The 16,283-nt window shown below is 43.2% G+C and overlaps 1 protein-coding gene across 1 annotated transcript; it reads left to right on the forward strand.

The window, feature by feature from the left end:
* Positions 1-813: 813 nt before the first annotated feature.
* LOC308499740 (uncharacterized protein) lies at positions 814-15,170 on the forward strand (the record flags this gene model as incomplete). The annotated part of the gene is made up of 5 exons (XM_081053570.1): positions 814-974; positions 2,900-3,828; positions 6,268-6,396; positions 8,263-8,312; positions 12,012-15,170. 2 exons carry the CDS (start codon positions 814-816, stop codon positions 3,240-3,242), a joined length of 504 nt encoding a protein of 167 aa, XP_080909696.1. The 3' UTR covers positions 3,243-3,828; positions 6,268-6,396; positions 8,263-8,312; positions 12,012-15,170.
* Between the last annotated feature and the right edge of the window lie 1,113 nt (positions 15,171-16,283).

Here is a 16,283-nt window from a genome sequence, read left to right on the forward strand (position 1 = left end):
CGGCAAATTAATCATTCAGTGACGTGAGAGGGGAGTGAAACACGTGTCTAATTGGAGGTTGTGAAGTTCAGAGAGGTAGTATTTTTAGCTTGGAAAGTCCAAATTCATATATTTGGTTATCTCGCCCCCTCCCATCGGTCCCCCACTCCCTCCCCATTTTTTTCTCTCACTCAACCCTTTGGGCTTCTTTCTCCCACTTTCTTCCCCTTTCCTTGGCCTCTGTCTTCCTTTCCTCCCCCCTCTTGCCCTCCTCTCCATACTGCTCTTCTCTTCTTTCCTCCTCTTCTTCCTCTCCTTTCTTCTCTTCTTCCTCTTTCCCTTCTCCTTCTCTTCCTCCTCCTTCTCCTCCTCCTCCTCCTCCTCCTCCTCCTCCTCGTCCTCCTCCTTCTTCTTCTTCTCTCTCTCTCTCTCTCTCTCTCTCTCTCTCTCTCTCTCTCTCTCTCTCTCTCTCTCTCTCTCCCCTCCCGCTTCCCCTCTCTCTGTGTGCTTATCTCTGTCTCCCCCCCCAATTTATTGTCTGATCCTATCTGTCAAGTTAATGTAAAAGTAGCAAGTGAGAGGTCCAACACCCTCTCTCCTGAGAGCCCAAAGCACTTTGGGGAGGTGTCGGCCTCTGCCAGGTTACCCGCTGGAGTTGTGGCCCTCAGTGGAGGGCACGTTGCTGGCGGAGGAGTTGGGGTCTGCGCCGGGTTGCGGGGATTATTCAAATGCCGCCCGCTGCCGCTGTGATTCGCAGGGACTCGGCCTCCGTATGGTAATGCTGGGCGGGGGGTGGGGGGATGGGGGGAGGCGCCGAGGGGCGGGGAGGGGAGGATGGGGGTGAGGGCGGGGTGGGAGGGGGCTCCGGCACCGCGCGCTCGGCTGCGGGGCTGGGACAGAGCACCCGGACCCGCGGCGGCGGCGGCAGCGGCGCTACCCACCCTCCGACACAACACCCACCGAACCAACGAGCCACCGAGCCAAGGGCCCCCAGGGTAAGCCGCAGCGCGCACACGGCAATGACGGTGACGGTTCAGATGCTTCAGGTTACTACCATGTGCCAATGAGGGAGATTAGAAATAGAAAAGGAGATTACAGAGAGATCAGATATGAGGTGTTCCTCTCTGTGTCCCTTGTCACACAGCGCGCGCGCACACGCACACGCGTCTAAACACACATGCATGCACAGACATCCGTACATGCACACATTCCTTGCTACTACCATCTAACTATATGCACTGCCACTCTGTGCCCTGCAACGTGGCCGGTTTGTTTGTCCTCATCCCTGCATAAAGGCGGGCAGGTATGTGCCAGAATCTAGGCAGGAACAAACCGCCACGCACCACTGAATTGCAGCCAAACTCGAAGAGACAGTTAACCTGATGAATTGTTTCACTCAGGCAGGTGCCCCCCAGAAACCGGCAATTCTGCAATCAGTTATGGAATCCTGCAACTATTCATAGAATGTGCTGAAAATGTACTTTAGAAAAGGTAATCTTGCTATATATGGCAAGGTAAGGGAGAACCTAAGGGATGAGTGTATTTCCGTTTTTTAATGTTTTACTTGCAGCCATCTGACCACTTTTTATTGAGTGACATATCATGAGCACTTTGGTGTAGGCTGGAAAAACTACAGCCAGAGATAAGGCTGGAAATGCCATAAGAATTAAGGGTTGCTAAAAATGGATGCTGGATAGTCCAGTATGAAAGATGGCATGCAGCTGTAGGTTTAAAATGAGGGAAAATACATGTGAATATTTATACGTGAAAGCGATGGGGAAGGCTGGGTCTTGCCCTGAGTATCTGTGCAGGTAAGTCATTCATAAGAAAACTAATTACCTGTGCATGTAGTTGGACTTATTTAATTGAATAAGCTGCATGTGTGCATATTTGCTGTTCTTTGTGGCTATGCAATTATAGATTCAGTCTTTTTAAAAATAATAGCTTTGGGGTAATTTTAAAAGTGCAGTTTATACATATATGTTTTTTCAAAAGCCATTGTGCGGAATAGATATATAGCCAGGAAGGAAAATCGTACTCTATGAACAAGATTACCATTGCTTGAAATTTAACTCAAGGCCTGTATATTTTAGAGCAAATCAACTGGCTTCATATAGTCAACTATTTTGTTTATTTGTTTTCATTTCAAACTCAGGAATTAAGGATGCTTTTAAATCAAGATAATGTGCCTTGCTTCCAGCCATATTAAGATAAAAAAGAAACTCAGTAAATTTCAAATTCAGCAGATAAGGTACAACATACAACATGGTTGAAAATGTCTTCCTTGCAGAAGACTGTGTCCGTTGCTGTGTCTACACATTTTAAAATAGATTTTTTTTTTTTTGCAATAAGAAATGCTAGAAAGCAATAGGGCAGTGAATGCCGCACATTTCAGTTAATCAACACAAAAAAATTCTTTAGAAATCTTTGGAGTCACTTCCCTTTATACATACATTAATCTCAAATGCGCTGGCCCGAACTGTGTTTTTGCTAATCTGAAGTTAATTAGACAATCAAACTTTGAACCTTGAAAGATGGGCATTACAGTCCATCAAGGGACTATGTCAGGAAAGAATAAAACGTGTCTTTTCTTTTACGAGCAAACCAGGAGGTTATACAGCTGGCATTACATACATGACAGATGTGCATATTTGGAGCCTTAAATAAATAGAAGCAGGGAGGCAACTGCATATTATCTAGCAAGAGACAGCAGCAGACACTCGCCAAAAATAAAATAAAATAAAATTTAAAAAAGACGGAAAGGGATAGGAGAGACAGACATAAGATAGCAAAAAAAAAAAAAAAATGGGGAGGGGAGAATCAATAAAACAATACAACCTGAACTTTTCGCGATTAGAAAATGCAAATATAGCTTTACATATGCATCAGTATTAAAAATAATACACGCTGGAACCAACAGGAGCGGGAGCAGGAGGAGGAGGAGGAGGAGAGCAGGAGGAGGAGAGAAGGAGGAGGAGGAAAGAATGGAGGCGCCGCGGAGCCCTGATTATGCATGGGCTGGAGCTGCCTCCTCTAACCTGTTCTTCTCCGAGCCCGGCAGCCGGCGGTCCTCAGCCGCCCACAGAACAGGAGCCGAAACAACCGTTCCCGAAGGCTACAGCGTTTATTTTTCTCTTTTGGGGGTTTTGGCGGTTGTTTCACGGGCTCGCCAACTAGCCCCTTTAATTAAAAGCTTCAATAAAAGGCGATCGCGCCAGGAATGCACCGGCTCCTCTTCGCTCAGGATTTGCATATTTTTTTAATGCCCTAATTTCCTTGATGTATGTAAATGTAGCCGGACGTAGAGGGAGACAGGGAGCTGACGTCAATGGACGTGACCTCGCAGCTAAACCTTGAACGTGAAGCCGGGATGGGGGAAAACACGGAACGGCAGCCGGTGGAGCCCGCTAGTGCCGGCGGCGGCAGCGGCGTTGGCCGCGCTCAGGCCCGAGGGGGCCAAGAGGGCCGGTACCAACCCCCCGGGAGGATGAGCTGCCGCCTTCTTTCGCCACTGCCTGGCTTCCAGCCTCGCCAGCCCTCCGACCGCACCCGCAGGCTCTCGTCCTGTACCTCCAGCCCCACCAAATACACGCTCTTTTGCTTCCCTCAGAAAACAATACACTCCAAAACAACAAATCAAAGACAACAGATAACAAATCAAATCAAGTCCCCAAATGTTTTAGACCAGTACTCGGTAGCTTATCAGAAAGAAGACTGACAATGGAACATGATTTTTCTTTTTTCTTTTTCTTTTTGGCTTCTTTCCACAAGAAGAGGAGGGGGAGACCTCAGACAACAGCAAATCACCCCCAAAACACGTTAAGCTATACGTGTTTCCAGTAGGGAGAGGTAAACCACCCAGTCGACTGCGGGGGGCTTCTCGTTTCGGTACCTGCTTACCTGTGCAATCATTATGCGCGTCGGCTTCATTAACAGCCGTGCCATTAGCGTGCGTTTTAATGTGATGGGAGTGTCTCGCGCGGGTGTGTGTGTGTGTGTGTGTGTGTTGGGGAGGTGCTCGGGTTGGAGTGCACACTGAGGCAGGCGCTGTGAGCGAGATGAGAGATCTGTGTCTCTCCACTGCCACCTCTGGGACTTATCTGCGGGGATATCTAGGCCAGAACTCCTGGGCTGGAGTTCGAGTTTCACCCATTTGAAAAGGGGGTATGAGGGTAGAGGTGGTCAGAGCAGGCTCCCTCTGAACAGCCAGGCCTTTCCGATTACATTGTCTGGTGAGTGGGGTGGGGGTGGGGGCTTGAGGTGCTCCGTGACCGCAGCTCCGGGGCTGCCGTGCCTGATTTAGCCCGGTGTGTTTTTCACTTGGAGCTCAACAGCCTGGGCGAGCAGGTGGCGGCTCGAGGCTGCGCTGCAAGGAGGCCTTCAGACTTCCCCTCCGCGGCCCGGCGCGCCAGCGTGTGCGTGCCCGCGCACCAGGCAGGGGCTCCTGGCACCTCCTCGTGCACATCTACCCCCGCATCAGTTCGCCACCCTCTCCTAGGCAGCTAAGACATGGTCCTTACTCTTCTGGGCGGGGGCCTTGCGGAGCCGGGGGCGGAGGGCAGAGCCGCGGACTCACAAGGAAGGGGTGCCGGAGGCCGCGGTGTCGGCTTTCCAGTCCTGCCCTTGGCCGCCGAGGCTGCCGTTTCTTCGTTCCACCTCGCAGCCCTAGCTTTGTTTTCCAGACACACTCGTGGCTACCGAGCCCCACGCCTGCGAGGGGAGTGTGCGCTGTGCGCGGGTGTGTGTGTGTGTGGGGGGGGAGAAGCGGGGGCGGACTCGCGCGGCGGGAGGGGGCCCTCCCGCCAAGGACACGCCTGGCTGTCCTCCGGCTGCACTTGGCGGGAAAGCTGGGGGCCGCCGGCGGGGCTGCGAGCCCGCGGCTCTCATTACTGCCTCCCCGCTCCCCCCGGCCGCATTTACATACGGGCCACTCATCTGAATTTTTACAGCCCCCCACCTCCCGTCACCGGTCGCACGCGCGCAGGCTCGGAACGAGCGCCCGCGCGCGTAGACACCCGTGCCCAGGCAGTGGTTGGTTGGGGCGCGCGAACAGGCCCAGGGGTGCAATCCGATCTCCGCGAGACGGATTGTTGCACCCACCCTCTCGCGCCTACACCCCCCGACAGTCTTCCAGATCGTGTTGTAGGAAGCCCACCTTCCCCTCAGGGCCCCCACCATTCTCTCACTGCACACTCCCACCCACCCCTCCCACATCTCTCTGCCTCTTTCCCTGGAACGAAGACACACACACACACACACACACACACACACGCTTTTTCTTCCCCCTCAAATAGATAATTCCTATGGCGCGTCCCTGGTACCCTTTGAATATAGCTCTGGAGTTAAACGAATAAAAATCCTTATAATCTATTGCTTGTCTTTAGCCAAACAAATTGAACGACCACAACAAAAAAGGGGAGGAGTGAGGAGTGAGGAAGGGGGACTTGAACCAAAAGACCTTTCTTAAAAAAAAAAGTCTGCAAGTCAAAAGGTCATTCTCCAAGTTTGTAAATAAAATTGCAAAGGGGGTCCTTTAAAAAGAAAGGAGAGGAAAGAAGGAAAGAAGGTAGAAAAGATCCACAAGTTACATAAACTGGTGCATTGGAAAAACAAGATAGGTCTATTCCTAAAAAAAGAGAAAAGAGGGGGAGTCTAAAGAAATCAAGAGAAAAAAACTGGAGGAAAAAAGAAACAGAAGGAGAAGATAATAAAAGGTAGAAAAGGCAAAAGAAGTTTCCAAAGAAATGTGTGCTTTGCATCCTACAATGGGAAAATGTAGCCATTGCCCTCCTTCAGGCGAGACATTTCTAATTTGTTCCGTCTGTCAGGAGGGGACTATGAGAGGTTTGGGTGCAAATTCATTATCTCTGGCAACGCAGAACGTAGTGTGGGGACTGAAAAAGACCGTGGCAATGGATGAACAATAGGGCTTCAGTTCATCAGTAACAAAAGCAGTGGGGAAATTGGTTGAGTTTCAGAGCACGTCCTCCTCGGCAGAGGGGGCTGGACTAGACCTTGGACAGCCCCCCCAAAAACTTGCCGAGCCTCGCACACACCACTTCACTCTCCACTCCGAGGTTCAGGGAGCAAGTGCCTGGCGTGGGGGGGAAAAGTTGGGTTTTTTTTTTCTTCCTTCGTCTTTTGCGCCCTTCTCTCCCTTCCCAGAAGGGAAGATCCATTTAAACTATTTTAGACCCAATCAAGCAAGAATCACCGTGTGGAATTGAGCGGCAGTTTTAAATGTGCTCAGGAGAGGGATGATCTGAATTTTTTTTTTCTTTTTTTGAGACGCCGAAATGAGCCTGTTTGTGTACTGCGGCCGCCCTGTGACTCTGGATCTTGTCTTCTGGCCCGCGCTTTGATTCCTGCCCAGTTGGATTTGGGTGGCAACACTGCCTAGCGCAGGGAGGAGAGCAAGTGAGTATCGTGGCGGCCCGCAGGCGGCAACTCTGCCAGCGGCGCGGGGCCATCACTGCCCGCCGCAGCTCCGCGCCGGCGCTCCTCACCTAGCCGCGAGTCGATGCCCGCAGAGCCCCGCTGCGAGCTGCTCTGAGGGCCAGTCCCGGGTTTGTTTCAGCTAATTGATTGTGTGTCGAAGATGCTAAACCTGTTGATCTCGAGAGTTGTTTGAGCCAGGACTGTTAATTATCCAGCGGCCTGACCCCCAAATGCAGAGAGCAGCCAGGAAAATTTCGTGCTGGAAAAGGGAATTTTGTATGTAATTTTGTGTTGTTGGTGGTGGGACTTTTCCCTCTTAAACTAGAGCCAGATACGGTTGTGTTTTGCGTTCCTGGATTTAGGATTCGCATCTTGAATAATTCTTTTAACAACCTCAAAGTTGCAATTACCTGGCAAAGATGTGAGGGTCTGATTGGAATTGGCGGAAACTTATGTACAGTAGCTAACTAGACCTGGTGGATTTCCATTTCCTTTTTCTCTTTGCTTTTTGGACTCCGGAAGGCGAGGGGCCGCTTTTACCGGGTTATCCCAAGTTCAGATTCATCAAGATGCATCGGGGTTAGTTATTGGGACTTGGAGATTCTGGTGTCGTAGCATAGCCGGGTCTCTGCGGTTTGCTTGAAGCCTAGACCCCACTGAGGGAGGCAAGACCTTCCTTCTGTGGCCTAGAATTGTCTGAGGGAACCCGGGGCAGTGGGAACCCAGGCAATGCACTTGCGTTAGAGTCTGCGGCGTTTTCTCTTGCAATTATACCCGCGGTGCTTGAATGGAGGACTGTCTTGAGGGGTCAGGGCAGCAGTGAAATTGATCAGAAGTTAGACCGGAGGCCCTGTCAAGTCACGGCCACGGCCGGGGGCTCTTTTGGAGCTGTGGCTGCCTTGGGCCCAGAACAGAGGGTCGAATCCAGTTTCCTCCCTCTCCTAATGCCCACCTCTGCCCGTCACCTCCTTCCTCATCTTGGTATCAGTAATTAGGGTGCTGTCCCGGGAAACAAGCTCCATAGTCAGCATAATTGAACCAGTGCAGTACTTTCATTTTGCAAAACCAATAGCCCCACCCTGCCACTCCAAAATAACAATAAGCATTAAAAAATCACAAAAGAAAAGCAACCTATTTTCAGGAGTGTAAGACTTCTTAAATATACAGTCATGGGGGATGGGGCAAAGGAATAAAAAATCCACCACTTTACAGCAATCAGGTTTTACATTATTCATTGATTTACTGGAGGAAATAGCCAATCAGGAGACACAGATATGAATGCACATCTCACCGTGCTGTGGCCTTACAGTAAACTATTTGCATCTTTCTAGTGGATTAGATATTTATCCAGGGATTCCCATTGTTTGAAGGGCCTGGAAATTTAGTCTCTCAAACATTTAGAAAATACAACTTGTTCCAGTCTTAAAATTCTTACATGGAATAACTCTCCCTCCTCTTTTGTATGGCAGGTTACAATGTTCAAATCCATAATTTTTCTCGAGTCCCTCTTCCTTCCAAGCTAAAAATAAAAGAAGAAAGAAAAAAATTAATTTCCAAGCCCCTCCAGATTCTGCATATTTTGCATTTCCATTATCTTTCGTGTCTCCATTTAAATGCAAATTAGCATATTTAACCCTGTAGGTGCTGAAGACCAGGGTACATTGTACTAGGTTTTCTGGAATCTCTTGGCATTTTAAAAATCATTGTAATTGCAATACTTTAAATGAAGCCAAGTCTAGACATGAATATATATATATATATATATATATATATATATATATATATATGTATATACATATACATATATATATATAGTAATCATTTGTTTTCTTGACTGTTTTTCAGATGAGTCTACAAAGAAGTATAAAATGAAAAGACAATCCAACCAACCAAAGGTAATTTTAAAATTTACATTTGATAAAATCAAAGTGATGTACAAAATCAAAATAGAATATTATTTACTGGGTGGCAGGCCTGTAGTGCATTTATTGCGTATCTTCCAGTTCATGCAATAGATAAAATTACAGAAAAATCTAAGTTTCCATATATGCAGTTTTTTCCCATAGGTAGCTTTTATAAATTATATATTGCAGATAATGTAAACATAACCTGTAACTGCCTATAAAAAAGAATTTGGAACACAGAAGAAACAATAAGAGACTTTTATTAGAAAGTAAGCCAGTCAAGTACCTTGCCTGAACTATACAGATTGCCCTAAATTAAATGGTTTTTTGTAGAAAATGGTAGTCTTGACTGTATTAGTGGACTGTAGTTTACATGCATGACAATCATGCACACACAATATTAAAAACGATTTTGGTCATAGACCAATTTTTTACATACTCTGAAGTAGTGTTAATAGGATTCAGAGAGGTGTTCTAAATATTAGTGGCAAATCTGATGTATTTGCTTTTACATGATTCTGATCCAAATATGTGGAGCATCATAACTTTTCACTTTTAACTTAAGCAGAGATTGTTTATTCCTAAGAAAACCAGTATGTTTCAATTCATGTTTCAGCCATCTGGAGACCTATAAAAAGATTAGAAAACAAGCATGACCATCACGTCCTAACCTATTGGCCATTAATGGGAATTTATTAGAGAATGAATAGGCAAACCATTTGAATTCAGTATATCCTTCAATATGCAGATTTCAAAAAGGGTATTCTGTAGCTCAGTTAAACAGCTTTTTGAAAAACAAAAGTATCTGGAATAAAAATATGTAGGTGGTAATAGTTTCTCCTAACAATGTATGGCACACATTGCTAGGAATCATTAGAGCATAATTATTTCAACTTGTCTCACATCATAGATAATAATACAGTCCTTGAAATGTATATGATAAACCATGATATAAACCTTGGCAATATTCAAAATAATCAAGTGCTCAGTGTTAAACCTTGCTATATATCTTTTATTTCTCCATATCTTGAAAGATGATGGAGAAGCAAAATATTTAATTGGCTATATGGTTAATGAACAAACTGCCCATAATCATTATGTTAACTATTTTCACTGTTGGGAGCTCTCATAATGAATGAATCTACAGTATATGTGACAGGCATGGGGGCCAGTCCTGGAGTCAGTTGATATGACTATGTGGCATTGCCTTAGAATATGCTATTTTAAGACAGTATTTTCTGTAGCTTCTAATTGTAGAAGCATCTCAAATTTTCAATGTCTTGGCTTTCCTGATAGTTACTTGGGCTCTAAAATGAATTTAATTGATAAATGGGGAGATGTAGTCACATTAATTTGCAAATCCACACAAATATGTGGGTGATACACAGACATACATGCATCACATATCTCTACTTTCACCATTCCCCACCCAGACATACATAAAGCAAAACGATATGCTAAAAATATCTGGCATTTCTTGGGGTTTTGACTTAAGCAATTGAATTGATCTGATCATATGCTTGCTTTATGTAGTACATGCCAATTCACTAATGATTTTGCTTCTAGGTCTTCAAAAGCAAGACCAAAATACTCTGTCTTCCGAGGCAGCAAAGCTCATTAGGGTTTTACATAATGTCAAAACTGGCATGTTCTTCAGTGATATGTTCAATTCTTATCCAGTAGTAATTTATGTTGTGGCCTCATAGTTCAAGAATGAACAGTAACTCTATAGGAGTATGTTTCTCTGAATTAATTTGTAGTTTGTATATATATATATATATATATATACACACACATGTATACATATGTACATACATATATGCATATATGCATGTAGCTTGTATATATACACATACATGTATATATACACATGCATGTGTATATATACACATATACATATATGTATACACATATATACATGTGTGCATATACATATATATACATATATATATACATATATACACATATATATATATATACATATATATATATATCTCCCAATACGGCCATTTCTGATCACAGTTCTGTACCTAAATGTGATAAGAAAAATAGATGAGTGATTTCCATAGCACAGTGTTTTCTCAATAATCAGGACAAGAATGGTTACCAAAAAAGTAAATTAATAAAAAATCTAGGGAAAAGTTGGCATCCGTGTTATTAAATCATATCTTTAATTGGTGTAATATTGTTGTTTGTACTCTTGATTGGGGGCTTTTCTTAGCAATTCTAGTTTTCTTTACTTCTCAGTCCTTTCAGTAGGATTTACATGTGTGCACTGTATGTAATTTAGTAAGCATATTCACACTCATGTCTTAAATGAATAAATTCCTGAATCAATGAAAGAGTGTATATTAATTCTGAAAGTGTTTTAGTCATTGGGGAAAATAGTTTACCTATAGAAATGAGAGTATTGTGATAAACTAGGGATGTGTGAAATGAATATGAAGATTTATGACATTCTCTTGTAGCACATATTTTAAAAATAGTAACATCACCAAACATAACTCATAATTTTGGAAAACAGTCCATAAAGTTCACCCATAGTGAATGTGCATCTTATGTGGAGTATACTTTACCTGTTATGTTGAGAGGCATCTGAGTATTAGAATGGTGCATATTATAGATGAGTTAGGCATAGATTACTCAGTAAGAAGAGCTCTTTTAAGTGATCATAGTCATACTTTGAAAAGTCCTAAGAAAAGGAATGAGGCTAACTAATTAAACAATATTCCCCTCTAAATAGAAGAAGGGTGGGTGTGGGGAAGGGGAGCGTGGGGGTGGAGTTATGCTATTAACATCCAGGTGTTTTACCTGTCTTTTTCATGTGATAGCAATACGATTTTCATAATTTCATAAGAAAAACTAGTACATTTTGACCTTCTGTATGAAAATTGATGTGTGAAACTATAGACAAAGGTGCAGCATTTTTATTACAGCAGAGTTGTGTACAACATTAGAAACTATTGCAGCAGTGTTTACCTGTGTTTCATTCTATGGCACACCCCCTGTTGAGAGAGTCATTTTTTAAAAACCAGGATGAAGTCGGCTTGCTTAGGACATTCATTTTGAACTTACAGAACAAAATACGCTGCCCTATCGCCATGGTACACAGATAGAAAACATGTGTGAGCTGTGAAGCCATTAAAAACACACCACCAGAGCAAATTGTCAATGTAATCACACATCGACTCACTGCGTAATACAGAGCTGGTTCCAGCCCCAGAAAGCAAGGCCCTGCTTTATGCAACAGCAAAGTGCCTTTCATCTGCTTGCCCATGCAATCTGCCAGAAGAGAAATTCAGGCAAAGACGTTCCCCAGATCTGAAATGCTTTTATCTGTCCTTAGAGAGAGATTTCTTCCAGTCTTTGGATATTAGAGCGATCTCCACTAGCACCAAGGAGGTAAAAGGCCGCGGGTTGCTTTTCCAGCAGCAGTCCGTAGTGCTAGCGGAAGAGATGTTGATTGAGAAAATAGGGCTTGTTGCAATGCTGCGGCTGCCGCTGCCCGGGCTGCAGGCTTGGGGCAGTCGGCTGATCACTGACGCATATCAATAACCATGTACTTGAGATTTCTCATGACATCATCATTACCGTGGTCTCCTGCGGTCTCGAACCTTTGACCTTGCCGGGCTGGTCCGCAATTTGGCAGTGAAAGCCCCTCCAATGATGGCCCTTTTCTCCTTCTTTCAGACCGGGGGCAGCAGCATGCCAGCAAGACGGCTTCTTCTCTTCCCCAGCCTAGAAGCCCTGTGAAAATCGAGGATCTTCCCCCCCAAAACACACACACACAAGATATGTGCAATCAAGCTGCCACCGCTTGGTAAAAAGCTCATGGTGCCTAATCCAAAAGGATCAGGAGCAGATCCCCGAATCAGCTGTCACTTCTATAGAATGGGATGTGTTTTTTTTGTTTGGTTTTTTTTTTTTTCCGTCCTCCTTAACCTGCGCTGGAAATTGTCTTTGGCTTTTTTATACATCTCTATAGAGGGAGGCTAAAGAGTCTGGCGTGAGAAAGAAGCAATTTACAATGCAAATAGAGGCCTCGGAAGGGACGGATGCTACTACTCGGTCGTAACCGCTTGCTGCACCTTAATAGCTGGTTTTATTTTCTGATATTAATAGATGAATTGTTGGCTAACGCTGCCGGAGATTACTTGCTGGAAGGAAAAGAAAAGTTCGGAATAAACTTTGAAAGCCACAGATCTCGTTTGGATGTTTTAGCCGCACACAAGCAGAAACCAGGTCATATTTACATGCCAGGAGGAATCTTAAGAGCGGCCAAGTGTCCGAGAGGACTACCCTTCGGGACTGCCAGAAACTTCGGCATCTGGACTCTGGCCAGAGGAAGACACAGGTGTGTGAGGGAAGCGAGTTGTTATCTTTGGTTATCTAGCTGTATGAGTGTATTGGTCTTCATAAAGCTAGATAACCGAAAGTAAAAACTCCTTCAAGATCGCCGGGGAGCGTGTGAAAATGAAAGACTACAACCAAGAGACAGTAAAAACCAGAAAGGTCAGGAATACTTATTGAATCTAACTTTGTTTTTGTTTTTGTTTTCCTTATGATTAAAGGTGGGATTAGAAGAAATTAAGTGACATACATATACCAAAATATAAAGGTGCCAGATTCTTCGAGAGTGGTTGTTAAAGCTGCAAAGAATTGTGTAGTGCTAATGAGTAAAGAGGCATGTGCAGTTTGTCCTACATACTTTTTTTAAGACAAAAGTTTAAATATGAGAAGGATTTTTTTTTTTAGAAAGCTGTTGTAGAGATGACTGGTACCTAGTTTTAAAAAATGATTCCATAATATGTAGACTCAGGGTGTTCTGAGGCTCTTCCCTGGAAAAAAATTAAGATTATGCTTGGAAACCACATGTATTTGCGGGTGTATGTCAAATGATATGAAATTAGACTCTCAGAAAAGTTTATATCGGAAGGTTAATAATTTGTATCTACTGAGGACATAGAGCTAGGAGGGAAAATGCAAAAAAAAAAAAAAAAAAGCAAAGGCTGATTTTTATTCTTCTATTCAAAATACAAGGACAGATGCTTCTCTGTTCCAAGAGGGTTTCCTTGAGGAAGCTACTGAAGCAGAAAGACATGATGGAGACGAGATCGCCTCCCCTCTTGTCAAAGTGTTAAAAAAATGTTCTGTCTTACTCTGCGCCTAGCATTGGAAATGAAAGTGACATTTACGCCACAACCCACGTGTGCGCCTCCTCTCTTTTTGTTTAAGGATGATCAGGTCTATCCAGGAAACAGCTCTGGCATCCCAAACTGAAATAATTAGGACGTATATAGACCTGACAAAAATGGAAAGGGGGTGGGGAATCTGAGGGTCTGTCTTGCCTAATTGATTCCGCTAAACGGAATGCAGGAGATGTGAACGGCAGGACGCTCCGATTCCCACGCTCGGGGGCAAGTGGTAAAGCGGGCCCGGCAGCCTATGACAGACAGCCCTGTTGGGGGGTGAGGGTATGAAAAAAACATCAAGTGCACACACCATACTCATCTCCATCGCTTAAGAAAGTAGAGGCATTTCCCACCCACAGCCATCTGCAGCCTTCCAAATAGCAGCACCAACTGGTCTGTAGCTGCTGCATACTGTCTGTTTCTGTTAATTTTGTAACCTCTGTTTAATCTGGCCACAATTAAGTTTGGCTCCCTTCTTTGATTGAGATTTTCAATATTTAAGGAAAGCTAGTAGACAGCAGTTCCAAGATTCCCATTACTGCTTGCACCTCAAGTCAAATTCTCAGTACATACTTTTGGCCTTGTGACCACCTTTTGGCTTTTGTTTTGGGTGAGTTATATTTAAAAATTCATATCTCTATATAACAGACATTATCATCACTTCATCAGCCTGTTTACCTCTTAACATACCTAGGAACTTGGCCTAATTTTTCTAGTAGACACACTGGCAGTGAAACTGTAAAATCATAAACCTATGGAAAGTTGATTACAGTAACAATATGGTAAAAGGTTGTTTTGGTATAGCCCCGGCCAGAGGTGTTCTAAAGAGCCATCTTTATTTAATCTAAAAGTGACTATGCTTAGCAGAAACTCTGGCTCCTTGAAGGTCCCCTCAGTAATCTTTTCATAAAAGTCCTCACAGTTTCCCAGTGTCACTAAGCAAACATTTGCATAGGTACTTAAATACAAGCATTGCAATAAGAAAAATGCCCAAAATGGCCTGTTACCTTCCATGTGGCCTAGATTACTGAAAATCCCAAATATACATTTTTTTTCTATAAAAGCAGTACACTTTTCCAACTCCTTTTATGACTTCAGACTGGATAAGCCTATAAAACCACTGATGGTTTCAGTTAGAAACTCTGAGAGACTTTATTAAAGTAAATTCTCAATTTGGCTGCTGAACACGTGCCAAAGTTTTACTACTGTAGTGACCGTTGAGAAGACCCTTGTTTATTTACATTTGAAGCACTGTTTGTGCAAACAACCTTTTATTGTTAAGTGCCTGTATTCCTTTCATTTACTTCATGTCCAGGGGTGCTATTTACCTAGACCCATTGTCTACTACAATTAACATTTACATTACAAAGTGTGTGGTTTTCTTTCTCAAGGAGGTTCAATTAAGGCAATAAGATGTTTGCTGGGGAAACCTATTGTTTACTGAAAGCACTCAATGGAGTCAAATTACTGAAGCTTTTGCCTACATCTCGGTCTTTTATGTAAATATGTTAAAAATAGCATCTAAGGAAAATAAACAATATTATAATTATGTGTTTGCCATTGTCATATCAAACTTGCTTTGTATCATACTAATGTTACATGACGTATTGATCAATAAAAATACATTTCAATGTTATTATTTTCATTTTATTTTTTGCTGTTCCACTGCTCTTGCTGCAACATGCCCCAATTTTTTTTCTATTGCGCATCAAACTTTTGACATTTTGTTTTATTTGTGTGTGTTTAAGAGAGAGACTGTATCTGAGCATGGGTCTGGAGGGTGTCTGAGGTAATCTCTACAATGACCTTATAATAAGGTGATATTTCTTTGAAATTTGAAATATGCCAAAGGCATGTACATTTAAGTCAAAAGAAGTGTAAATATCAGTTAAGTAGTTCTTTGAAAGCTAGTTTTAACATTGGCAGAAACCGGATCAAGTTTATTTAGCATACCACTGCATTGTAAAACAGTTGGAGTGAAGTTGCAGGTTGCGTGAGTATGCATGTTAACTAGTGGGAACCAAGCACAGTCTTTGTGAAAGGGGAGCAGCAGATTGCTTGTGCAAGGCCAATGTTAAAAAGGCAGCTGAATTTAACACCATCTGGAAGAAAAGATCCCTTCACGACTTTCTCACACCGTCAGACAAAACTAGTGTCTCTTGTTCAGAGCCCTTGTCTATGCAACCATACAATACTGAGTCATTATACTTTTGCTGAGAGAAAATTTGAGAACACAATATGGGTAACCAGTGAATGACCAAGTTTCATTGTGCCCGCTTAAGTCGATTGAAATCTACGTCTAGAGCTATGAATGGTAGTATTGTTTTCCTCACCAGGGCTGTACTAAATGTCAGCACAGTGTAAAGAAAAACTTGAAGTCTGCAAATAACTTACCAGATCTCAATTATAATATTTTCCCACACTAGAACTAATATCATTGCGAGGGGCTACATTGCAGAAAATACAAAAAGAAGCAAAAAGAAATAGAGTTTATTTAGAAGTTGTTTTATCCAAACATTTTAATTTCCTGATGGGAACTTCAGTTCAGGCTACAGGTTGGGTTGAAGAGTGGAATTCATTACGGGCAAGTTCAAGTTACAAAAATGCTTCTTGTCCAATTAAAATAGAATAAACACCTACTCCCACCTGAAACTCTTCCTTCTTAAATATAAAAAGACTCTACTTGAGTTGTATTACTTTAGTGCTCCTTAGAATTATTGAATCTAGCTTAATTTTTGAATATGAATCTATTCAATTATTGAATATGAAT

Source organism: Rhinolophus hipposideros (assembly GCF_964194185.1).
Source record: "Rhinolophus hipposideros genome assembly, chromosome: 7".
In the NCBI taxonomy this organism is placed as follows: Eukaryota; Metazoa; Chordata; class Mammalia; order Chiroptera; family Rhinolophidae; genus Rhinolophus; species Rhinolophus hipposideros.